Source organism: Pseudonaja textilis, chromosome 2 (genome assembly GCF_049901715.1).
Source record: "Pseudonaja textilis isolate UNSWEBS1 chromosome 2, rPseTex1.2, whole genome shotgun sequence".
Classification (NCBI taxonomy): Eukaryota; Metazoa; Chordata; class Lepidosauria; order Squamata; family Elapidae; genus Pseudonaja; species Pseudonaja textilis.
In genome coordinates this window covers 165740772-165767270 of record NC_141991.1, presented here as the reverse complement: position 1 = coordinate 165767270, position 26499 = coordinate 165740772, and the positions used below count along the sequence as shown (strand labels likewise).

Genomic DNA, 26499 nt, shown 5'->3' with positions numbered 1-26499 from the left:
TTAGCCATTTCCTAATAAATGTTTCAGTATTATTTTTTGAAGTCTCTAATTTATTTCAACATAACAACATTGTATAATATTAATATTTGGTCTCCTAATGTTAGAAGTAATATATTTCCTAGAGCAAACTTTATTATTATAAATAGACTGAGACACATACTATCAAAATGCCATTTTTGCATCAGACCATTCATTGCCAATAGTTTTTCAGCCAAATTATCATTGAGAAAAATGCAGTGATCAAGACCAGAGCTAATGGATAAATAACTGCTTGTTTATCACTATGGTTAAGCCAGTGAAAATGTTACCAACAGTAAAATCCATTTAAAGCTTGAAAGTAGTAGAATACTATTGTATTGTAGGATGAAATGGGGACTCACAGTTTAGTTCAGATTTCATAATCAATTGAGGAAAAGAGTAGATTTGTTTTTTGTTTGTTTCAGACATGTTTATTGTTTAATATCTTCTTAATTGCAAAGGGGTGTTTGTGTGTCTGTCTTTATGTATATAAAAGCATGCATATATGTGTGCATATACAAAATAGATAACACCTCTTTCCTTTATGTCCAGAGGGATATTGAGTGTAGCTTACAGTTCCTCTTCTAATGATGTAAACTCTAAAAAAACACCAAAGATTTGGATTTGAATGAGAAAGAAAGTACTCCATTATATATTTTTTAAAAAATACATATAAATTGCTTAAAACCTCTTAGTTTATCTTAAACTACAATTATTAGAAGAAAATCGTATGATTATTTTAGAATGGTTTTTATAATATGTATTTTTATAAACCTTGTTGCAATGATACAGAAAGTTTATTCCTATTAGTAATAGAAAATGAAAGAATTGTAGAGCAACATCAAAACAGCTATTTTATAAAGTTTGAAATGGAAAGGCTGGTTTTATTTGAAAATTCCATATTCTGTTTCTAATGTGAAAATTATAGTGAGAAGGAAATAGATGGTGTTAAATAGCATTTTGTGCATTTTCTTATAGTTGTACTCTAGAGAGTCTTATTCTGTGCATTCAGATGTGCCTTATTTTGCAATGCAAGTTCTGTGAGGTAGAACAAAGAGGAATAATGCAGAAATTGTAAAACCGCAAGCAGAAAAGCATAACTACATGCAATATTTTGATTAAAATTAAAATTGTATTCAAAAATAGAATAATGATTAAATGAAAATATATAAATTAATCTCTTAAGTAGTGTATCATGCCAGCCTTAAAAGTTGAACATCTCTGGCATTTATTTACATTTTGGGATTATTATAGACTTGTCTTCAAGAGTTCTAAACTTTAGCAAAAAGAAAGGGGGAGAAACTGTTGCTGGCTTTCTGACAATGGCAGGGAGTGTGTTAAACCAGTGTAAAATTCAATTAAACTGTCTAGCCAGGTTTTTGAAGCTGAAATGCAGACCCTCTCAGTTAAGCTTCTTATTTTCCTGTGACCGACACCAGTGGTTACTGTGTTATGCCAAAATCAACAGGCTGTAAAGCACCTTGTTTCATGCTCCCAGCTGATCAATATTTTTATTTTCCAGGCTTGCCCAGAAATATGGAGGCAGTATCACCTAACAGTAAGTAGAAACACCTTTTTATTTTGTCCTACACTGGGCCTATTTACTCTTCTGTGAACTGCTGACCATAAAATAGAAACAAGGATCTTTTGAAGAAAGTTAATAAAATATCTGATGAGAGTTAGAATCGAAGAATGCAAGAATATCCTATGCTATTTTTTTCTGCCATGTTCTTCTAAACAGTTTGTATAATAGAAATTACGGTATTATGGTATTACCATGTCAGTTTGCTGCTTATAGCTTCTTCAGCAGTACATAGCAAGAATAAAATGTCTCCTTTAAACACCAACAATATCAGTAAGTGAATCGTGGACTCTACTGGAACTGTATAGTTTCACTGTTCTTGTAATTAGTTACTTTGATGAGACACCAAAATTAGAAATAAAACAAAATTTTAATATCTGTTTATGAGGAAGTTTATAAAACACAGTCAAACTGTACTACAAAACTTTCACTTTAACTGACTATTAATAGTGTTAAATATGTTTGTGGTAAACTTCATGCAAAGTTCTGTTTGCCTTCATAATTTACCTAACTATATCTAAATTTCTCATGGGGAATTGGAATGGCTGTTGGCAGATCATAAAGAGATGAGCTGGCCCAAGAACATAACTTATTTGCTTTTTTTCCCCTTAGAATAAAATATAGTTGATAGATGGATGATACATATGACCACAACAGTGATTTTGAATTCCCCTATTTTTCTCTATATTTTTGTATGAACTATTTCTTTTTAATCTTATATACTTTTTACAATAATACATTTCTGAAATTTCCTTGATTGTGCATTTCTTTACAGAATCAGAGATGACATTACTATATAGTATCTCTGAGGTTTTCAAGAAATTGTGATGTAGCTTCTCTGTTTAAATAGGAATTTAATATAGAGAAACTACTTAGATTATTATTTGGCTATTTTAATCTTAAGGCTGCAAAAAGTATTACTTCTAAATAAAGCTTTTTAAAAAAAGTTGCCTCAACTAATTTTAGATGAATTAGTAAGCTTTCATTTAGTACTCATATTATCTTTTGGATTGTGAGATGAAAGAATACAATCTGCTTGTGTGATTCTGATAAAGGGCTTTATATTTTTTGTTGGTTTCAATATTGATACAATAGAATAATATTCTTTATTAGCCAAATGTGATTGAACACACACAAGGAATTGCAAATACATTTAAAATAATGTATTATCTATCTAAATTGTTTTCAAAGAACATCATAAAATGAAAGTTAAAATACAAAATGTGGAGCTGTTTATATCAATATACCATGGACATATTAACATTATCCCTCAAAATTATGAAATATTGATTCATATTTGAATATATGTTAAAACAATATATTCCACAATTGTCTCTTTAAGTACAGTTGAATCAGATTGTAATATTTTGCAATAATCCAGAATATGAAGCATATAGGAAATCTGCATAAGGAGAACAAATTTAGCGTAACATACAAATATATACCATGTAAATAATCTTATAATCCTACTTATTATGCATGTTTATCAAAAGGGTTATATAAAATGTGTGGGGTTTTTTTTCATGCATAAGCAAAATATCTCTAATTAATTGCTATGAATGTTTCAGATCAATAGAACATATTTGTTATTTCTGAGACTTTGTAAATTTTATTCATTTTACTCTCTTACTAAGAGAAGGGGTGCCATCTATTGACTCACTGTGGTTACCACAGTCAAAATAATTACCAATAACAATGGCTAAATAAGTAGCTGATAGTTACAGATTGCCTTTACCAAGTCTTAGTGACATTTTCAGAGTGTTTCCAGAATGAAAAGTGAAATAAGAGATTTGGAAAGCATGGAAGATTAAGAAATGATACTAAATTGGTTCCTTGCAAATTTGCAAATGACATTTTTGTTTTTAGCATTTGTTGTATAAAGAAGCCGTTGAATATTAAATTCAACAAATCCACATTGAAGAAAAAGACTTACAACAGATTTTACATACAAAGTACAGTTGAATACTTTTAAAAATTACAATTGCATTTTCTATAAAAATATTTATAATTACCAAACTATCTAGTATACTATCATAAAGATACATTAAAAAATCAAAATTATTTTTAATTTAGGGCAGGAGTCTCTATGCTTGTCACTTAGTGAATTATATATTCTAGTTCAAATTTGCTGTTTAGTATGCAACTGTAAATGAATATATAGTGTTTAATGGAAAAAAAATCATAAATCAGATCCCTTTTTATATTATGCATATTAAACATGAGTTCAGATCATTTTATAAATAGCTATGTGCTATTTTCATTATTTTTAATGGCTCATGAAATATGCACCTTTCAGCCTACATTAACACATTTTTTACATGTGAGTTGCAAATCTATCCACACTGCATTTTCCATTAGGTACCTCTATTCATTTCATATGGCTTCGAAGCACCTTACTTTCCCTGGTCTTCTTGACTTCGTATATATCATACCAACATTAAGAAAAACATGTGACAGTTCTTATCTTCGATGGATTTTGTGTTAATGTAAGATTAGTCCTTATGGTCTTATCAATGCAGAGAGTATACCTTAGTTGGGATTCAGAAGGGTGTGTATGCCACAGAAAGCTGTGGCTGTTTCTTCCTTCCACTGGAGAAGGCTGCTATCCAGGAACCATGGAAGATTGATGACAAAAGATAAAACCATGTATGTACATATGATGCTTGGAAACCAAAAGCACCATAACAATATATACCCTCCTAATTCTAGTGCTTCAAGCAGTAGCTGGTAATAATGTAGAGCATCCTGGAAAATCAGTGGTGATTGTATACCAGTTACTCTAGCTTCCTTTGTACTTCCTGAATACTTTTTTTTAATTAATATAATTACAGGTTGCTTTTGACCATAAGATTTTCAAGATGATGTATGGAAGAAATAGTAATGTAATATTCAACTCTCTTTTAATTCTAATACAATTATAATTGTCAGACAACTTTTAATATTGTGATGTTTTCACAATATTACCGTACAAGTTTTGTTTTAACATATCAAAATAGTATATTTTTTTATACTCAAGTCTTAATTTAAAAATGTCAGCTATACGGTGTTGGATAGGATATCTTAGAACAATGGTGGTATCTTCACTGGAATTAATCATGATAAAATATGCTTAATTGAGATTTCACATGTACAGCAGGTGTCATACAAAGCCAGGTAAATCTTGTAAAATCTTATATAATAATGTTTATATGTTATACCAATCCTTTTTAAGGAAAGAGATTGTCATCCATTTTTAAGGCAGAGTATAATTTATGGATTATGCATAAAATATTACATATGCAATAAGAATTGATTTGATTTAAAATCCTTAAGAATAAAATGAATTTCAAGCAAAAACAAAGCTTTATCAGTATATGAATCTCTTTTTATTTTATGTGTGGTACTTTTCTTTACATTTAAAGCTGTTTGGCAATGGGAGAATCCCCTCCCCCCCCCAGGATTATGGTTTCTTCTGTTACCGTGTTTTGTGAATGCAGTAACTTCCCTTCCACCATCCTCTACTTCAATCCTCTCATTTGTATCACAACCTCTTTCCCCATGATGACCACCAACACATGACAATTTTGCTACCAGGCACTGTCATAAAAACTTTACATTCATGTTTCTGTTCATATATTTATATCAAAAGAGAACACAGTATTTCTATTTTAATAGATATATTTGAAATACATGAAATTACAAAGCATGCTTGATATTTTAATTTTTTGCTTTGTTATTGAATTTCTGTTAAGACCTTTGTATAAAAAAATAAAGAAATGAGGTGAGCAGGTAAATTTGGATTAAATTCAATATTTAAATATGAGTGTCCTAAAGTACAGCTATATTTAATAGCCCTGTATTTAAAGAAGTTATAGTAAATTTACAAAGAACGTACAGAAAAAAAATTATTTAAGGTTTGTCAGATTAGTTGAAAAGAAGTTCCTTGTAATCAGATTAATGTATATTTGCATATATACAGTACACTGATTGTTACAACATGATAATGTTTATAAAAGAGCAGTATCGTGTTATTCATTTACGGTAGTTTAAGGAAAAACTCTTGTTTAATCTAAATGTAGATTTTGGAATTTTACACAATTTTCTTTCAGTCTTCAAGCCAATCCTTTTCTTTACCCAGAAATAAGCTCCAAAGGAAAAGATTGAATGGCATTACAAGTAAATGTGCCTAGCTTTGCAGTATTCAAATGTTCTACTGAGAACTCTTCAGTTTTATTGTTTAGAATTTAACTTCAAAATGCTACGCTACAAAATTCCAATATTAGGTGTGTTTATGATTTACCACAACATTCTTATCCCCAAAGTTGTTGGGGGTTGGATGAATGTGGAACTCATTTGAAATGATTACTAACTCCATTGATTTTTTTTAAAAAAGAAAAACTTCAGTAATAATAAGATTGCCAGTTAAGAGATACTTTATGTTGAAAGTAAAACAAAAACACTAAATCCTGACTTATTATTTAATCGAAGTGTGTAAATAAATTATAATTTAAAAGATTTGGTAGATTACATCTAGGCATTTTTTCTTTATTTTGTAGGAAACATTACCTTACAATCTGAAATTTTTAATTGAAACTAATTAAATATTTTGAAATGAAGTATGTTTCTTTAGCTACATTATATATAAATACATAATTATATTGAATTAATTCCTTAATTTAATCCTCAATCTTTTTTTGCTAGATTAGAAGAGTGTTATAGTATATATAGAAATGGTGTATCTTCCCAAGTAACTAACAGTACATTATCTGCTGTGTAATATCAACACTCCTCCTGTACCTCCAGTAATGGCAATACCATAATGAGGTGGGATGGCAGCAGTATTTACTTTTAGTGCTGCTTTAGATATTGCAACTGTAATTCTGTATGCATTATTTGGGGAGTGATTTTCATTTGAATTCAGCAGAATGTATGTCTTAACATGCATAATAAATGTTTCCAACATGCCAAGATGCTACTCTTCTATATAAATTAATAATACTTAGTACCATTGGAAATTGAACTGTCCTTTATGTGTTGGGTTGAGTGAAATGTTTGCAAAAAAAATATTGTATTTTCCCTAACACAAGGCAGCAAACATACCTTACATTGCTTCCTCCTCCTCCTCCTCCTCCTCCTCCTCCTCCTCCTCCTCCTCCTCCTCCTCCTCCTCCTCCTCCTCCTCCTCTTTTCCCCATAACAAAAGCTCTGTGAGATGGATTGGGTTGAGAGAGACTGGCCCAAAGTCAACCAGCCAGCTTTCATGTATGAATCAGGATTAGAACTCACTGTTTCCTGGCTTCTAGCATGTTGCCTTAACCAATACACCAAACTAGCTATTAATATTAAATATTAAAGTATTTTAATATTTATGGAAAGCTACTATTAGAAGAGAAAATATTCTGTGTCTTTATCATATAGGGCTAAATTCAGAGAAAGTTATCTTCTTACATGTTTACACCCAGACTTCCCTGTTAATATGCCAAAGCAGATTTTAAGATTACAAAAGGTTGTGGGGACAAAAGAGGAGGAAGTTATCACCGTTCCCTTTTTATCAGTATGACCTCTTCCATTGGGGAAATTTTCATATTATTTATTTTTGCTTGTTGGTCATTTGTTTCTAAGGATTGGTATACAGTACCATAAATGTCCCTTTATGTATCATATGTAGTTGCTCTTAATAATAATAGCAGCAGCAACAATAACAACCATGGTTTTCTATCTTTAATTTGTCTGTTTATAATGGACAAATTATGTTTTAAAAATCAAGATTTTCAAAACATGGTCAGTATTAGAGTAGTCTTTTCACTATTTGTCTCATAGTTCAGGTTAATGATTCTCCTCTCAATTATTACACATGTTCCAATTTTGTCACACTACCTTGATTGTAAATTTTTAGATCCTTGTTAATGTTTGCAAATCTATATGAAATTATTAAAGTAATAGAAAGATAATGTGATGCAGAACTTTAAAAAATAATGGTAAATTCAGCAGACTGAGTTAAAAATGCCCTTTTGTTCAAATAAACCTTTTCTTAGTTTTTTGGGGAGAGAGGGGAGAGTGTAGCTTAATTTTTTTTCTATGACGTTTTGAAAAAATAGAATTCTCCTTAGGAGATGTAGTTTTTTTTTTTTAACAGATTCTTTACACTCCAATTAGGTTCCTTTATGATGACTGATAGGGATTAACAGAATTTGAGATTTAGTTCGATAAAGTATGTCTCTATTATTTGCGTTGAAATAACACTGAGCTACTGCATGTTTTACCTGCCAGACAAGTAAATATTTGTTCTCAAATTATGTCAAAGTAGTATTGAATACATTTAAATAAGTCTTCATGCTTAATATTTTAAATGTTGCATTGTATTACATTAGAAGGATTTAGAATTATTCTTGACTATAAATATGACCTCTTGTAGTTAGTAAGTAGTAATTAGTAACATAAAGTTTTACGTTCATGGATACATTATCCTTAAGATGAAAATACAGCATGCAACAAACTTACATCATAAAAATGAGAAGCGTTAAATATTTTTAGTACATAAATCTATTCAAGATAAATATCTTGTAGTTTTAAAACATGTAGGCTGAATCTGAATTTTTGCATACTAGTTTTTAATATTCGAAAAAACCTTTTTTTTTTTTTTTCATGAAGTAAGCCACTGAATCCATAACTCAACTGAGGTATTTTTATTGCTTTCAGTTCAGAATCACATCCTGATGCTTAATGTTGTGAAGGGTATGCCAAAGTGACATCAAGAAAGTCTGGCTTCAAATAACTGCTTAATCATGAAGGCCCTAGATCAGGGGTCACCAACTTTTTGGACCTCAGGGACCACCAAACTCATAATTTTAAATCCCGCAGACCACTAATATGAATTTTGACTGACGGTGGCTTGCTGACGTTGGTGGGAAAGTCGGTCCCATATTCCAGAGCTGCAGTAGTCATAGGACTGGCCCTTTGGTCATCCCAGAGCAGCTGCTCCTCCATCCAGATGCACCGGCCTGCCATGGACTGGAGGAGCTGCTTTAGGATGACCAAAGGGCCAGTCTTGTGACTACTGCAGCTCTGGAATATGGGACTGACTTTCCCACCAACGTCAGCAAGCCATCCCGGGGCAGATTTCCCTCCCCCGCCGTGGGTCTTACATTCCAGTCCCCACTCATGTGTCTCTACTCAAGGTAAGGTTTGCACTTGACCGAAGGGTGAGAGCCAGCAGCTGGGTGGGTCATGTGGGCAGCGCAGTCTTGTGTTCCTGTGCAGCCTGGATTATTTGGGGGAGTGCTTTGGGGGGGACATTTCTCTGTGGACCACCACCAGTGGTCCCCGCCTCACCAGTTGGCAACCACTGTCCTAAATGAGATCTATAAAGGCATCATTGCCAGTTGCTGCTAGGTTTTTGTTTTGTTGTTTTAAACAGAGAATCCAGCTTTCTGGTTATCTCAACAATACTTTTTGCAGAATGTAACATTTTCTGTTCCCAGTTTCCTCCTAGTTTTTTTTTATTCAAATAACACTATTTATAAGGTATATATGAAGGGGAACCTGCAGTCCGGAATCGGACAATTTGCCCCAGGTGATTCGCCTCAGCCAATTTGCCACAGAACAATTCACTGCAGCCGATTTGCCGTGGGACAACTCACTGTGGGATAGTTCAGTGCAGGATAACTCAAGAGAGAGGGACAAGTGAATTGTGGTCTCTGTGCTCTGGCTCACCTCAGCCTCAAGGACTTCTTACTTTTGAGAGATTTAAACCTAAAGCAAGACAAGGCCCACTGCAAATTACATGTCCCTCTCTTGAGTTATTCTGCATTGAATTGTCCCATGGCAAATCGTTCCATGGCAAATTGGCTGTGGTGAGTTGTCCTAGATCCACTGCATCCTCTCACAACATTAGTAAATGAGCAGGTACTAGAAGTGCCAGTGATTGTACAGTTGAAGTCTTGAGAATAAACATTACCTAGGATTTTGTGGCCAAATAAAAAATGACAGCATTTTTTTCATCTTGCTGTAAAGTAATGCCAACACTACAATTGTTTGTGAAGATTTTGCAGAATAAGCACAATGGCACCGCAAAAAAAGTGACTTGTGACCATTTTTCACACTTACGACCATTACAGCATCCCATGGTCACATGACCAAAATTTGGATACTTGGTAACTGGTTCATATTTATGATGGTTGCAGTATCCTGAGGTCATGTAACCTTCTGACAAGCAAAGTCAATGGGGAAGTCATTTTACACTTAACAATCATGTTCCTAACTTAATAGCTGTGACTAGAAAGGTTGTAAAATGGGGCAAAACTCACTTAACCAATGTCGCACTTAACAACATAAATTTTGGGATCAATTGTGGTCATAAGTCACTTTTTTTTCATTCCCCTAGAGATTAGACTGGCCCCCACTCTGATTCTTTTCCGTAAGATGCTGGAGACCTGGTTCTGCCAGTGTGCCTGGGGAAACCAGAGCAGGATGGAGCCCATCAAATGGCTCATGTAATCTGCTTTCGCTGAGGAGGGAAGGTGGGGGTGATTTTATTATATGAACTTATTTAGTTTTACAAGTTTTACTGTTTTAAATTGTGGTTTTATGGTTATAAACTGCTTTGAGTTGCCATGGCAAAGATAGATAGATAGATAGATAGATAGATAGATAGATAGATAGATAGGTAGGTAGGTAGATAGATAGATAGATAGATAGATAGATAGATAGATAGATAGATAGATAGATAGATAGATAGATAGACAGACAGACAGACAGACAGACAGACACATATGTTTTCAGAGGTTTTTGCGGGTATTTGTATGTGGATCTTTGGTTATTCGGGTTTTCTCCCGTATAAAAGTATCGCCAAGATACTTCCAATTTTACGTGGGAGAAAAACCGAATAACCAAAGATACACACACACACACACACACTGTTCAAAAAATAAAGGGAACACAAAAATAAGACATCCTAGATCTGAATGAATGAAATATTCTTATGAAATACTTTGATCCTTACATAGTTGAATGTGCTGACAACAAAATCACACAAAAATTATCAATGGAAATCAAATTTAGCAACCCATGGAGATCTGGATTTGGAGTTAAACTCAAAATTAAAGTGGAAAAAAACACTACAGGCTGATCCAAATTTGTTGTAATGTCGTTAAAACAAGTCAAAATGAGGCTCAGTAATGTATGACCTTCCTACAATAGCCTGGGCATGCTCCTGATGAGGTGGCGGATGGTCTCCTGAGGGATTTCCTCCCACACCTGGACTAAAGCATCCCCCAACTACTGGACAATCTGTGGTGCAATGTGGCGTTGGACAATGGAGCGAGACATGATGTCCCAGATGTGCTCAATTGGATTCAGGTCTGGGGAACGGGCGGGCCAGTCCATAGCATCAATGCCTTCATCTTGCAGGAACTGCTGATACACTCCAGCCACATGAGGTCTAGCATTGTCGTGCATTAGGAGGAACCCAGGGCCAACCGCACCAACATATGGTCTCACAAGGGGTCTGAGGACCTCATCTCGGTACCTAATGGCAGTCAGGCTACATCTGGTGAGCACATGGAGGGCTGTGCAGCCCTCTAAAGAAATGCCACCCCACAACATTACTGACCCACTGCCAAACCGGTCATGCTGGTGGATGTTACAGGCAGCAAAACGTTCTCCTCGGCATCTCCAGGCCCTGTCATGTCTGTCACATGTGCTCAGTGTGAACCTGCTTTCATCTGTGAAGAGCACAGGGCGCCAGTGGTGAATTTGCCAATCTTGGTGTTCTCTGGCAACTGCCAAACGTCCTGCACGGTGTTGGGCTGTAAGCCCAACACCCACCTGTGGACGTCGGGCCCTCATACCACCCTCATGGAGTCTGTTTCTGACTGTTTGAGCAGCCATATGCACATTTGTGGCCTGCTGGAGGTCATTTTGCAGGGCTCTGGCAGTGCTCCTCCTGTCCCTCCTTGCACAAAGTCGGAGGTAGCGGTCCTGATGCTGGGTTGTTGCCTTCCTACGACCTCCTCCATGTCTCCTGATGTACTGGCCTGTCTCCTGGTATCAGCTCCATGCTCTGGACACTACGCTGACAGACACAGCAAATCTTGCCACAGCTCGCATTGATGTGCCATCCTGGATGAGCTGCACAACCTGAGCCACTTGTGTGGGTTGTAGACTCCGTCTCGCTACCGCTAGAGTGAAAGCACCGCTAGCATTCAAAAGTGACCAAACCATCAGCCAGAAAGCACGGGAACTGAGAAGTAGTCTGTGGTCACTACCTGCAGAACCACTCCTTTATTGGGGATGTCTTGCTAACTGCCTATGCTTTCCACCTGTTGTCTATTCCATTTGCACAACAGTATGTGAAACTGATTGTCAATCGGTGTTGCTACCTAAGAGGATAGTTTGATTTCACAGAAGTGTGATTGACTTGGAGTTACATTGTGTTGTTTAAGTGTTTCCCTTTATTTTTTTGAGCAGTGTGTGTGTGTATTTACACATATGTATGTATGTATGTATCAAGAACTACCTGTATTACCAAAATATAAATTAAGTATTATTACTCTTTTTGTGCTGGGTGAAGAAAAATGCACGACATAGTCATGACAAGGATGAAGAATAAGTGAAGAAGCTTATAAAGTAAGGGAATTGTTATTAAGTCTCATAAATTGAATGAGGATGGAAGAAAAGATATTTGGGAGGTTTTAATGTTCTGTTCTTATGCTCTGCTTTCTGCACTTACAAACTAGGCTTGAGTTCAGAGGGACTTCAGACATCTATGGTTAGTTCTGATGAAATGAAATGAAATGAAATGACATGAAACCTCAAATAAGCTGAAGTTCTTTTCTCCAAATAATAGCTTCTAAGGTTGTTTCTCTATATTTTCATTGATGGCTAAGAGGGATTTCTAACACAGATACTTTGCCATTGTCTTCTGTTGATAAAGCATTCTTTTTCATAGCAAAGATACAATATCACATACAAGCTTGTGTTCCTTTGGTCCCCAAACGAAGTGTTTGCCTTTTTGATTTCAGGAATCTAAAAAAAATACTCCTTGAAAGGAATATTTTGGCCAAACTACTTTATTTTGCTACCCATTATTATTGTTTTGATTAATAGCTAGTAGCAAAAAGTGCCTACTTGCAGCTGCTTCTTTCTCTTTTGTAGGTTGTATGCACTGAATTGTAGCCATAGATTCCTCCTGCCCTCATAGAAGGAATTCCTATTCACAGAAGGAACACTGTCATAGAAAGAAACATTTTAATATATAAGTTTCCTCTGAGAATGGATTAAGAATTTGGATCCAGAGCTTTACATCAGCAAGATTTCTCATGAATTCTGGTGCTGTTCTCTAAACGGGAGACCTTCTGTTAACCTTTCTTTCAGTGGATGTCCTCTCTAATTGAAAGGGGAGAGTAATTTGCTAACTACTCGTTTTTTGGAGATCTTATATTATTTTACATGTTCTTAAAAAGTTCCTTTAATTCTCCATAATTCATCTTCAGGGTTGCAACAGAAAGCCAATATTGTAAGTACTCTTTCTGTAAGCAAAATTCTTGTGTTCCAGATCAAAATTGTTTTATTTTGTAGTAAGTTAAAATGTTTAACCTTAATTTTGTGTGTATGTGTATGTATGTGTTTATGACACTTACACAGTTCATTAAAAAAGAAAAGCTCAAAGCATTTTACAATAAAATAATTTATAGGTAAATGAAACTTGTAGATTTATTGTAGAGTTGTAAATTTCTTGTTATACGTAAGTAGATCAAAAGTTATTTCATGGAAAAAATGTCCTATGGTTTTCCTTTGTATAAATGCAAGTGGAAATTTGGAAAAGGGTAAAGCAGTTCCTAGAGGTATTTAGAAGTATTTACCCTCATATTCCCCAATGATCTTGTGAACATCAGATGTCACATTTCTATTCTTTGCCTTTGGTGTTTTGTTAAGTTCAGAAGCATCTGTTTCTAATTAGAAGCCTGTTTGCTTTTTGAATATATTATTTCTTTTTGTTGAGAAAGTTGACTCCTCTCTTTCTTTTCCAACCTTAAAGCTATAGATGTAATGCAGTAACATTAAAAAATTGTGTGGATATACAGTATCTAAAACAAGGAATGATTTGGCTGTTTTTTCAGTATAAAAATTTAGACCTATATGGATCTACATTAGATAGCCAATGAAATTATGTGTACATTCATATAAATGTTTGAGAAGAACTGGAATAGAAGATAACTGGTATAGGCTATGTATTCCAAATCACTTAATGAAGAATAGTCATCCTTTCTGCCATATCAAGAATGCAATATGTGATTTGCTGTTATCTTTCCTACTCTGTATAAGTACCCGCCTCTGCTCGAGTCTATCTGCTTGAATATTCCTGTCTTCTTTGAAAGACCAGAAAGTATAATGTAAAAATAATTTAAGCACAATAGCTTTTAAAAAGGAATAGAGAGGTTTTTAAAAATTGTCCCAGTTGTTTAAAATGGGCCAGAGCTGGTAAAAAAACAGGATGAATTTAATGAGGATAAAGTATTGATATAGAAGCTAGTTTGGTGTAGTACAGGCATTTCCAACCTGTGGCCCCACAAAGTAATTTATTTATAATAAAAATAGAAAAAGTAAAGGAAGTTTGTTATTTATGTACAGTATATTAACTATATTATATATTTTATATGCGTCCCAGACAATTCTTCATCATCAGTGTAGCCCAGACAAGCCAAAAGGATGGACACACCTGGTGTAGTGGTTAAGGCACCTGACTAGAAACCAGGAAAATTAATTCTGTTATGGCCTTATGCATGGATCACTTGAGCCAGTCACTGTCTCTTAGCCCAATTCATTAACTGAAATGAAGTCTACAGAAAGTGCAGAGTCATGGACATCTCAGGCCTAATAAAAAATCAAATTATACAAATAGATCAGCTATGTGTTGAGAGTATTGACAGACAACTGACAAAGCTAACTTTCATAGCTTCAGTGAATCTATATGGACATTACCCCAGTATGGAGTTCACATTGCAATGAGAAGAATTCATCCAAAAAGAAGCAAAAGCTATTAATTACATTGAAGCCACTCATTTTTAGTAGAATGAATGTAGCGCTTGCTTGCAAAGTTTATTTGCTTTCAGTCTCACGCAGATAAAAGAAATGAGCATGCCTTCCATTCTCTGAAATGTCCATACCACATGGATGGGTGCAATGGCACCAAGAAGAAAAATGGCCCGAGATTTTCAAAATAATCTAGGCCCGATAGTTGAGCACTTCTACAAGCCAATTTTGAAATTCAATTTTACCAAGATATATGGTAAAATAATATATGCCTTTATTCTATGCATACATTTTCCAATTGCTGAATATATGACTTTTTTTTCTTTTAGCCCATGCATCACTTTCTACAGCTTTTAATTTTCCTGTGTCCTGTTTCTATATTAGTACTTACAAATGTAATATTTAGAAGTCATATAGATACATGCCTATTTTTCATGCAAGCTGAAAATATAAATGGAAGAATTGCAAGAAAAGCATTGATTTTGGACGATAGGATGTTTTCTTTATCTTTTATTTATAAAATTGCAACTTGATCTTTTTTTTCTTCCTGAACTCATCTGTATCATAACTACAGGTTATTTTATTGAAATTTTATTTAATTCGGTGGTAACTTCTGCAGTTTTAGATGCAACTTGTAAAACATATTGCACATATTTGCCCAGCTGTAGTTTATGAATATGACTTATCAAACAGAAAGAAACAGATCGCTGATCTGAAATGAAACATTTCATTTTAAATTAGAAATTCACACACAAAATAAACTAGTAGCGAAAGTAGGAAATTAGACAAAGAAAAGGAAAATAATATTTTATCCATTCTGATTTTGTTTCTTTACTTCTCACTAATCTCCATTTCTTTATCAACGTTTAAGTTTTCACAGTTACCAAAAATGCTTTCAGGTGTAATATTTCTCAGTGATACCAAAAATTGCAAATTTAAACACAATAAAAATCTAGTTTCTGCTCCATTAAATCTGTTTAAAAATGGGTTTCATTATTCGCTTCCAGATGTGGTTACCCATTCATTACATGTTCATCTCATGGAAAAAGCATGATAATGGCCATTGCCAAGAGGTGCACGCTACCAGTATCACAACATGCCTGTCGCAGAAATACAGTATGATTCTGGTCAAGAATTAAATTGCATTCCCAAGGTGTAGCCACCAAGGGGAATCTCATGTCACTCTAATCTTCTGAGTCCTTTTCTTATAAAGCTCTTGTAAGTCTTTCAGTATCATCTGTTCTCTTAATATACGCCTTTCTTATGCCTGTGAAGGAAGTTACACAGGGGTGGGATTCAAACTTTTTAACAACCGGTTCTGTGGGTGTGGCTAGGTGAGCATGGCTAGGTGGGCATGGCCATTTGACTGGGTGGGTGTGGCTTTTTTTGGCAGCACCCCCCCCCCTCCATGTTTTGCCTTCCTGGGCCTCAGGAAGCAGTAAGACCTTCACTCTCCTGGGTGAAGCAGTAAAACAGCAAGGGGAATCCTGGCACAGCTGATCATAGGAACAGCTGATTGTTGGGAGGGGGAAAATATGTTAAGGAATGACTAGGAGGTGGAGAATGCAGTCAGTGATGTTGGCATACTCGCAATGTCGCGCATGCGTGATAAGGACTGATCGGGCGGGAAGGGGAGTGGTGGACGGAGAGGGGCAGGGCCAGCCAGGGGCATGATTTGCCGGTTCCCCGAACTGTGCGGAATCATAACAACCGATTCTACAGAAATGGTCCGAATTGGTAGAATCCCACCCCTGAAGTTACATTAACCAGCACAGTGTAGACTGACTGCAAGCAAATGTAAATCCTGTTATGATATAAAACAATGTTTGATGGTTTATTTGGATGAATAGATCTCCAGCTAGATTATTCCATAGCAAAAGGAATTTTAGATTCCTCTTTGAATGGACACCTTTGGCCTCTTCCTTTACCTACTTTAGACCATTGAACAACAATAAATGAACTGATTCCAATTTTAAACCTTTTGCTGGAGAATACCTCTCTTGATGGATCCCCTATTCTAATTGAGGATTGATTCATCAATTTCATGTCTTAAATAAAAGCAAGTTCCAAAATGGCTGAGTGGCCCTTCCTACCAGGATTTTTTCTATGTTAGTTGTCCATAGCAACTGCCTCTATAGCCAGCTTTATTCTGGTCTCTTAGCCTTAACCTGAAAAGTGGAATTTTTAGCCAAATACTTAACATGCTATTTTATGCTTTTGTATTTGATCTAATATATTGCAAGCCTCACCTCATTCACTGGAAGAGCTGGTGCCACCTTAGCAAAATGACTGGAATTTCTTGTGTTCATTAGTTTTCAATGTTTTGTTTTCTCTGCACATTGCTTTGGTTTTTTTCGAGAAATGCTTGGATTCATTTTTCATGAGAGAGAGAGAGAGAGAGAGAGAGAGAGAGAGAATAATATATATATATATATCAGACGAACACAATACAGAAGCCTGATGATGGCAGATGAGATTCTGCCAAAACGTTGCTACAACTTTAAAAGCGCAACTATAATGACGTGGGAAAATACCCGAACAAAACTGAATACCGTACATGTAAGTACCCACGAAAACTTAAGAATGTGTGTGTGTGTGTGTGTGTGTGTGTTTTTTCATCCTCAATTCAAATAAATTAATTTTTAATTTATTTGTGGAAAAAACACATAGAGAAGCTTTCACAATTACTCCCAATTATATGATTTGCATTTTTTTAAGTTGGCTTGAAAGTTTTTTTCCAATCGTACTTCTTGCTTATTGGAACATGATAAACAAACCATGGAGAGAGTTGTCTAATTTTTAAGCTATACATGCTAACAAGAAGAGTTATCAGTGTATATTAATATAATGTTTTTTAAATATTCAGCCAGAATTCTAGTTGAGTGTTCAATGCAGTCCAGCCAACCTTCAATCATGGTAAATTTTACCTTAGTTAATTAAATGTCCTGCTTTTCAGATCATATTGCCTCAGGAAGTGGCTTATATCAGTAAGGAATTCATTGTAGAGCTAGTAGCATGCACTATGGATTAATGGAAAAGATGAAACATATTCTGAGATTTACAAGCAGGTTGCAAAAAGAGAAAGGAAAAAATAGTAAAAAACCTCATTTGTTCAACAGTACAAAGGTGCTTTCTTTAGAAAAGTGTTTTTGTGTGTGTGTGTGTGTGTGTCTTTTAAGTGTTGAATCCTGGTAAGTATCTGAACAGATTCCTCAAGTTTCCTTGACAAGATTTTTCAGTGATTTGCACTGCCTCCTTGCCTCCTTCCTAGGCTGAAAGAGATTGACTGACCCCCAAATCATCCAGCTGATGTTGTGCAGGACTAGAACTCATGACTTCCTGGTTTTTAACTATTAACCAAATCAATATACCAAGCAGGCTGTAGAGAAGGTACAAGGACTGAGTGCTACATACAGTATGCTGGGGCCCATATTTCTCCCCTCCTCCACTGCCCAAGTGAGATTAAGGCAAAGAAATAGATTGGGCCAAGGAAAAAGTTCACATTTTAAAAGAATTAAGCATTGAATTTATTAGTTATTAAATACAATTAATGTGATGGACAAAAGCAAGGTCAGATTGAATTACTAATTGTTTGGAAGATCACCAGGGAATAGTCACATTGTTGACTAGGCTAGGAAGTTAAAACATATCTCACAAAAGCCAAGGGAAAACATCTTCCATGTTGTTTCTGCAAAAACTGTATTCCACAAATACCTCAACAGAAATTGAGCTCAACCTGAAGAAGCCTTTGCCTTATAACAGAGTTATTCTCCATGTATTTAACAATTTTCATCTTTCATAGCAATAGTGCAGATGTATAATAGTGCTCTGGTCATGGGCAGAATGCTTGCTCTTCCGATTTTGCTATTAGCATCACAGCAGATATCTTTCTGGCAGCTGTTTGTTAAAATCTGCGCTGTATCCAGATACTGAAATTCTAGTTAAGCAGAGAGCTATTGACTTCTGAAACAGCATTTGGAAGTTATGCTAACATGCATTCATTAATACTCATAGTTGTAACCTGCACTGTAATATGTACTATGTCGTAACCTGCTTAAGATAGTACACTATTAACCCTGAACGCCTCCAGGCCTTTGCCATCAAAAGGCAGAATATTTTGGCTTTGTCCCCATTGAGAAATCATAATGTTGCATCAGTCCTCCTTTCTTTAACAACAAAACAAAACAAAACTCAGCCCTTGACTATGAAAGTGTTCAGCATCTCTTATCTTAAATCATCAGTGTTTATTGACAACATACAATTTCTGCAGAATTGTTTTGTGTTTTTTTGTCCTACCCAAATTCCAAATGCGGTTTGGGCAAAAATCTTTTTTTTTTTTTGTCAAAAAAAGACACAGGGATTCTTCACTAGCTCAAAAGCAGCTCTGTGGTTTTGTGATCTTAAAATGGCTACTGGGTTTGGAAGTAAGCTGACTTATTTCTAGCTCAGCTGCATGAAACTTGAAATGCAAAAAAAACAAAAGAAAGGAAATGTTTTTTTTCAGCAGTGAAGCTCAGCTAAGCTTGTGAGTAAGACACCAAGTTCTCTCTTTGGAAGGAACTTTTGCTTTAAAGGAAGTCCTTTAAGGGGACTGCTGGCCTGATTTGCAAGAAATGAAATCAATAGGAGCACTGTTTTCCCCCTTCACTTTAAACATTGTGTGTCCGAGACATGTTTAGTGATTTTTATTACAGTACCACCACCATAAAACCACCTTCTAAATTGTGAAACTGAAAGGATATTTGATTGTTACAGGATTCGTAATAATGAAATGTGTTTTTGTTTGTTTGCAGTTCTGGTGGGAAAATAGCACTGATTGGCTAGTTGTCTGGCTGTACAGTTATGGGCTACCTGACTCTCAACCTTTCTGGGTGGCTTACAATTAAAAACATGAAATACAAAACACACAATAAAGAATCAAGTATGGCCCTAAAAACAATATATAATCAAATAAAACCTATCCATCTGGTATCAGCTTTCACCCTGTTCCAGACCTGGGAGAATAGTCAGGTCTTTAACAGTTTCCTGAATGCCATGGGAGGCATCTGGATTTTGCGGGGGGTGGGGGTGGGCTGGGGTGTTTCATTCTAGAGGACACACATTTTTCAGTAACGGCATACTTTCTGGATCTACAAGTTGACCCAGAGATTGCTCATTTGGGCCCAATCACAACAGACTTTGTGTCTCCAGCATGCTATACGAGTTCCACATCCTAACTGGTGTGAAAGCCACTGGCAGATATTGCGCGTACAAAACTTCTTCTGTTTATTTGTTTGTTTGTTCATACATACAATGTATGTATGTATGGCTGTGTGGGTAGTGGCATATTGTTTCTAGGTTAAAACAATAATTAAAACAGTGCAATTAATGTCTTGAGTTGCAATCAGCAATTTCCACTTACAGTAAAACTTATTAGATGACACAACTAACTTCATAGCCTAAGGACCTTTTGGAAGGACTGGAGATGAAAAAGATAGAAAATATCCTCAATTCTGTCTGATGTATTGATTCTTTTGTTAATGGACACATTGAAGAAGGAATGGTTGTGAAAATAGTTGTTGCTATTTACCTAGTGTTTTTCAGGTGTATTTACATGGTGTTCTTCTTAGTGAAATGAAAGACTGTTGTCATTGCTATATGCCAATTCTGCTGCTAAGCTTACTTCAGATTTACTGATTGCTTCCCAAACAGTCATTAAAAATTTATAGTCTTGTAACTGTATGTCCTCTATTTTTTCTTCTGTGCTAAATCAATGTTCAGTAGATTGCCTTGATATATTCTACTATTTATATAATTTTTATCTATGTTGCTTCTTCCTGAATTAGATGATTAACTCTTAACGATTACTTTTGGGAAGTCAGAAAATACCCATTTGATAGCTTTCAAAAGTATGTTTTAGATAGTATCATTCTTACAGAAATGCCTGCTTTCATTCTGATGGAAACATTGATTTGTTTTAGAAATAATTTATAGTATTATATAGTCAGATTTATTGAAATTTAGTTATTTTTTTAATTTTAGAAATTGTGTGTATAGATACAAAGGAATATAGATCTATTTTATTCAATATGGCCTCATGTCATGATTTTAGGCTTTATGTTAGTTGACCTCTGTGAGAAACAAGATGTTGGACCAGATAAGCATTTGGCTAGGTTCAAGAAGACTATTAGATTATTAGATGGTTTTCATTATTTGTTTATTTGTTAAACTTATTTGCCACCTATCATGCTTACAATAATAAAAGAAGAAGAAAATGAAGGAGTATAAATAGAACAGAAATAAAATAATAGAACAATAGTCACAGATAGTTACAGCTCAATGGATTGGGAGAGATAGACAATGTAGATAGATAAAGGTCTAAATCATTATAATCTTGCTAGATATTAAGGTGGCCATACAAAGTGAGTATATAGAATTACTAAATAGATTGGCATATGGAATATCCAGCATATTTGCTTTTGTGGATTAGATCTGCTTTGAAATTATTTTGATTGTTACCTGCATTGAATGGTACAGTCTAAGTATAACATAACATGGATTGAATGAGTTTAATTATGTCATAAGAGGGCTATTTTAAAGAATAAAACACAGAAATATATTTTTAAAAAGAACTTTAATTTTTTGCACCTGTTACTTTCTTGTGGTGTATTCATTCGTTTTTTTTCCTAACTGTGAACAAATATGTTAATACACAGTTCCCTTTTATTAAAAAAATGCAAATGCTTTTCATATTATGGGTTATTTTTGTCATTTCCTGCACAGTAAAAATATGGCTAAGTGCAGGGTGTCAATAACCAGAAATATACTTGGGATTTGCCTAGCTGCTCGACACAGCATAGCCAAATATTTTCATCATGTTCATCTGTCGCTTTTCAAGTTGTAGAAACATTTGTGCAGCTAATTTATAAGTGTGTGTACATAAATGCTAATATATTAGGGAGATTCTAAAATATAATTACAATTACAGTTGAACTTGTGTTCCTATATAAAGGATGCTAGTTTCCTTCATCAACCTGTCTTCCTTCACTCTCATCCATATTTCCAATCAACATCAAAGCTCATAGTACTTTTCCATCCTCTTAGTTAAAAGGAGTTCTTTGTGAGCCAGGCCATTTGTCCATCATTGTTTGAGGTCCAAACATTGGCAAAATGCTCTGTCACTGATCCAGAGTGTTGTGAATGGCAGCTCCACACTGACAATTGCAAGTGGCGCCTAGAAATATTCCTGAGAGGATTATTTAACCTTTCAATTTAAGGGGCACAAAGCCTGGCTGATTAATGAACTTTCTGATGGATGCTGATAAGCGGATCTGTTTCTTTATTTCCCCTAAAAGTGATTTTTCCTTCTTCCTCATATTACTATAATCTTGAACATAAAATGTGGCAAATAGATTAAAAAAAAAACAGCACTGGAGTTTATCTGGTTGGCAAACTGGAGGAGCTAAATTAAAATTGGTAATGAAAGCAGCGGCTGAGCCCCGTGTATGGGTTGTTTTTTTTTAATGTATGTATTTTGAAGAGACTTCCTCTCCTCTTTGCTTGGTAGTGACTCTGCTTTTGGTACACAGTCTGGACTGGTTTCTGTTATTCAACCCCCACCCCCCAAAAAATGAGTTGTGTTATCTGGATGACTGCAGACACATATGCATCCCCCTTTCTCACTGCATGGGCAGACAAGGTCGATAGCATTACAAGGTATTTGTGGCAGTGCTTGTTTCAGTTTTCAGAACTGCCAGTTTCCAGCCAGATTTGAATTACAAAAGAAGAAGCTGGCATGAAAATTGAAAGGGTTTATCGGCTAGTCTGAAGCCTCATAGCACATTGCTTATTTATGCAGTCCATTTGCTCTAGGAATGTTTTTTTTTTAAGAGGGGGAAATACATTTTTTAATAAGGTCATAAAGACCCAGATATGTTTAAGATGACAAAATAAAATATAGATACCTGTATCTTTCCAAGAAACGATTTCACTTAATGTTGCACATTAATTTAGAAGACCATTTATATTGCTGTCATAAATGTGAATGTTTAGTTTGGATGTACAGGTCGTCTCTAAGGATTAAGGCGGATACCTCAACTACTTGACTTAATATTTAAAATAGAAAAAAAGTTCACAGCTCCATAAGAAATGATTGAAATTTTAATGCCCTGCCTTGTTTAAATCTTTTATTCTATACAAAATAGCTATGCAACATTGAATGGATTGCATACCCTTTAAGGAAAAATAAAGTTTTGTTTTATTTTATCATGAAGATTTAATATTAGCAATGTAGAAGATGATGGATGGATGGATGGATGGATGGATGGATGGATAGATAGATAGATAGATAGACAGAGAAAGAGAAAGAGAAAGAGAGATAATCATATAGATGATATTATAAGCCAGTGTTCTGGAGCCTGACTTATAATTACAAATATTTCACATAATATTTCACTATAAAGATTGTTTATGAATTAGAAGACTTTTGAGACCTAATATTTGTATGATTAGGGTTAGAAATATTTTTTTCATTTATTTTATTTCCAAATTTTATGTTTGGTATTTCAGTTTAGAATTCTGCCAAATCAAAAATTACCATAGTAAAAAATTGGCAGAAGCCATAGAAATAGATTTCATTCTGACACTTGGATACACGTATTGAAATATTTTATTATTTAATCTATTCTGTTGGGAATCACAATTAAATAGAATTATTACCATGTTCCATCTTCAAATCAAAGTTAACAATATGAGTATAATTTGCAAAGAAAAAACTTTGAAATATTTTTTTGGGATTTCAGTATTAAAATAATATAGAATGTATTAAATTCGTTTACCCACCAGCGTTTTAAATACTCTTGTCTGAAATTAAGATTGTTAAACCTCACATTTCTTCAACAGATGTTTATTACATTTCCATAATGATTTTGTATATCTATGTGCTCTGATGATGCTATCACTTGATTTTTGCTTCTTTTTTTTAAAGCAACATCAAAGGAACCTTTCTGCTATTATGTATATAATATTTTTTTTAAAAAAACTGCTCAAGTAAGGAATTATTTAATAGAAAGGGAATGTCTGGAGTGCATGACATGTTTAACAACATACTCACAAACTACCTGTATAATTGTTATTTGGGGTTATTATAGGGTTAAAAAGTATAGAAATAAAAACAACTAAAAAAAGAAAAAATAGGAAGAGTGAAAGAAAAAGTGAGAAGCAGTAAAAGAAAAAGAAAGAAAAAAAAATTACCTAAAGAAGTGACTTCTGCTCTTCCTTACAACAGTTATACATATAATTATTACCATTTCTACTTCCAAAATTATATATCATGGTTCCCTTCTCGCCATAAAAATACAGGATTTTTAATCAATAAATCCTGATGTTATTAGTTCAGTTTTATCCATTTTTAGCAAAAAGTCCATAAATGTTTTCCAAGATTTTGTAAACATTGTTATTGTTCCTTCCTTAATCAGACAAGTTTAGTTTGTCCATAACAGCAAGTTCTGTCATCTTCACAATCCATTCATAGTCAGTATTTCTATATTTTTTCAATCTTTGTGCCAGTCTTTTAGTGCTTTCCCATGAGGGTATGTAGTATTTAATTCATCCACTCAAAGGAACTAGATATAAACAAAGTCCATAAAAGTACAGCTGTTCCTTTTGTCTGTTTAAAAACTTATAATATAAACATTAATTTGCTTTTTGCTATCAGCTAATGTTTAAATTCTTATAGCTTTCCCTTTTCCTTCTCTGTTAGGCACACTGTGGGTCATAGGAAGGTTCACCAGATGGTCCAATTAAACTGCTGCTCCAAAGATGTCTTTTAGCTTTTAAGGAATAATAATCCAAAGTTAGAAAGTGGGGTTTGATCATTGTCCATTAAAGGCTACACTTGAAACTGCAAAAGGCTGATCTTTCCCCCTTGGCTCCTAGTGCTGTTTTTCCAAGCTGCACAGTCCCTCTGGTTCTTACAGGCTTTCTTGTGAGGAGCTGCCTTCTGGAGCATGTGTGGGCACACTCTTCACCTTCCACACATGTTGTTGAACATCAGCAACTACAGTAAGCACCTCAAAGGCTTTAACATCATAAATACTTTTAGGAGTTCAAAAGATCCTCAGCTCTTCTTCAGTAGCAACCTGTTGAGTTCCATTCAACCTCCAAGACACCGTATCATTAATCACTTTATCTCGTGTATCTGTTGTTTTCTTAGTAAAATACAGGAATAATTTATTTTTGCTTTTTCCTTCACAGTATGAAATGATGCCATTGGTATTATCACTAAAGACATTATCTTTACAATAAAAAGAAATTACAAACAGCTGGTGATATAAACTCACATTTTCCAAATAAATCGGATTGCAGTTCTTAGCTCAATGATATGTATTGTTTCATTCTTCTCCTGTTTATTGTTAAATATGCCTATAACATGCTTGTTTCTTTCTTCTATAGCTTTCATATTAAAATATGTACATCTGTGTTCTGGTATGAGCCTATTTGGATCTTAGTTGAGTGCAAGATAAAGACCCTATTGGAGTAAATAGTCAATCATTTTTGCATAAGAGTTAATATTTATACTGGTTTTATATTATGGATTTATTTCCTTGTCCAGAAAATGTATTGAGCCATTCATTAGCTATCATTTAAGATCGATATCTATTTTTATTTAAAATATAATAAAAAACATTTGCAAACATCTAGAAACAAAATTATAACTAAAAGCCAGCATAGGTTTGTCAAAAACAGATCTTGCCAAAACAACCTTATTTCATTCTCTGACAAAGCGACTAAATTAGTAGACCAGCAAAATGCTGTGGACATAGTATACTTCAATGTGAATAAGGCATTCGACAAAGTAGACTACAACCTACTTCTTTGTAAGCTAGATAAATGTGGGATAGTCAGCATCACCACCAGGTGGATTTGTAACTGGCTGACAAACCATACTTAACGAGTAGTCCTTAATGGTACTACATCTGTATGGAGAGAAGTAAGCAGTGGGGTACCATAAGTCTTAGGCCCACTATCTTCACAAATGATTTAGATGAGGGAATAGAAGGGGGAACTCATCAGATTTTCAGATGACACTAAGCTGGCAGGAATAGCCAACAGCCCAGAAGACAAGCTCAGGATCCCAAAAGACCTTGAGAGACTGAACAATGGGGCCTACCCAACAAAAAGAAATTTAATGTAGAGCAAAGCAAGGTTTTACATCTAGGCAGGAAAAACCAAAGGTACAAGTACAGATTAGGCAAAACCTGACTCAAAGACAATAACCGTGAGAGGGGCCTTGGAGTCCTAGTGGATGATCACTTAAACATGAGCCAGCAGTGTGTGGCAGCAGCAAAAAAAGCTAATACAATCCTTGGTTATATAAACAGGCATAGAATCAAAATCACATGAAGTATTAATACCACTTTATAAAACCTTAGAAGGACTACCTGGAGTACTACTGCATCCAGTTTTGGTCAGCACACTGCAGAAAAGATGTTGAGACTTTGGAGAAAGTGTAAAAAAAAGCAACTGATTAAAGGCCTGGAGACTAAAACATATGAAGAATGGATGCAGGATTTGGGTTTGGTTAGTCTAGAGAAAAGTAGGATTGGGGTGACATGATAGCAGTATTCCAGTATTTGAGGGGCTGCCATAAAGAAGAGGGGACAACTTATTTTTCAAAGCACCAGAGGGCAGTATAAGAAACAGTGGATAGAAACTAATCAAGGAGAAATACAACCTGGAATTAAGGAGAAACTTCCTAACAGTCAGAACAATTAACCAGTGGAACAGATTAAGAAGAGACTGGACAGTCACTTGTCTGAAATGGTATAGGTTCTCCTGCTTGAGCTGGGAGGTGTTCTATAAGACCTCTAAGGTCCCTTTCAGCCCTATTCCATTCCATTCTATTCTTT

General features: G+C 34.7%; 1 protein-coding gene across 1 annotated transcript in view; it reads left to right on the top strand.

Annotated features, from left to right (window-relative positions):
- The window catches only part of ZCCHC7 (zinc finger CCHC-type containing 7), a 132446-nt gene that overhangs the window by 86933 nt on the left and 19014 nt on the right, over positions 1 to 26499 (top strand). The window contains exon 6 of the mRNA XM_026712626.2: positions 1541 to 1576. Coding sequence (XP_026568411.1) covers positions 1541 to 1576 — 36 coding nt within the window. The remainder of the gene's footprint in view (positions 1 to 1540; positions 1577 to 26499) is intronic.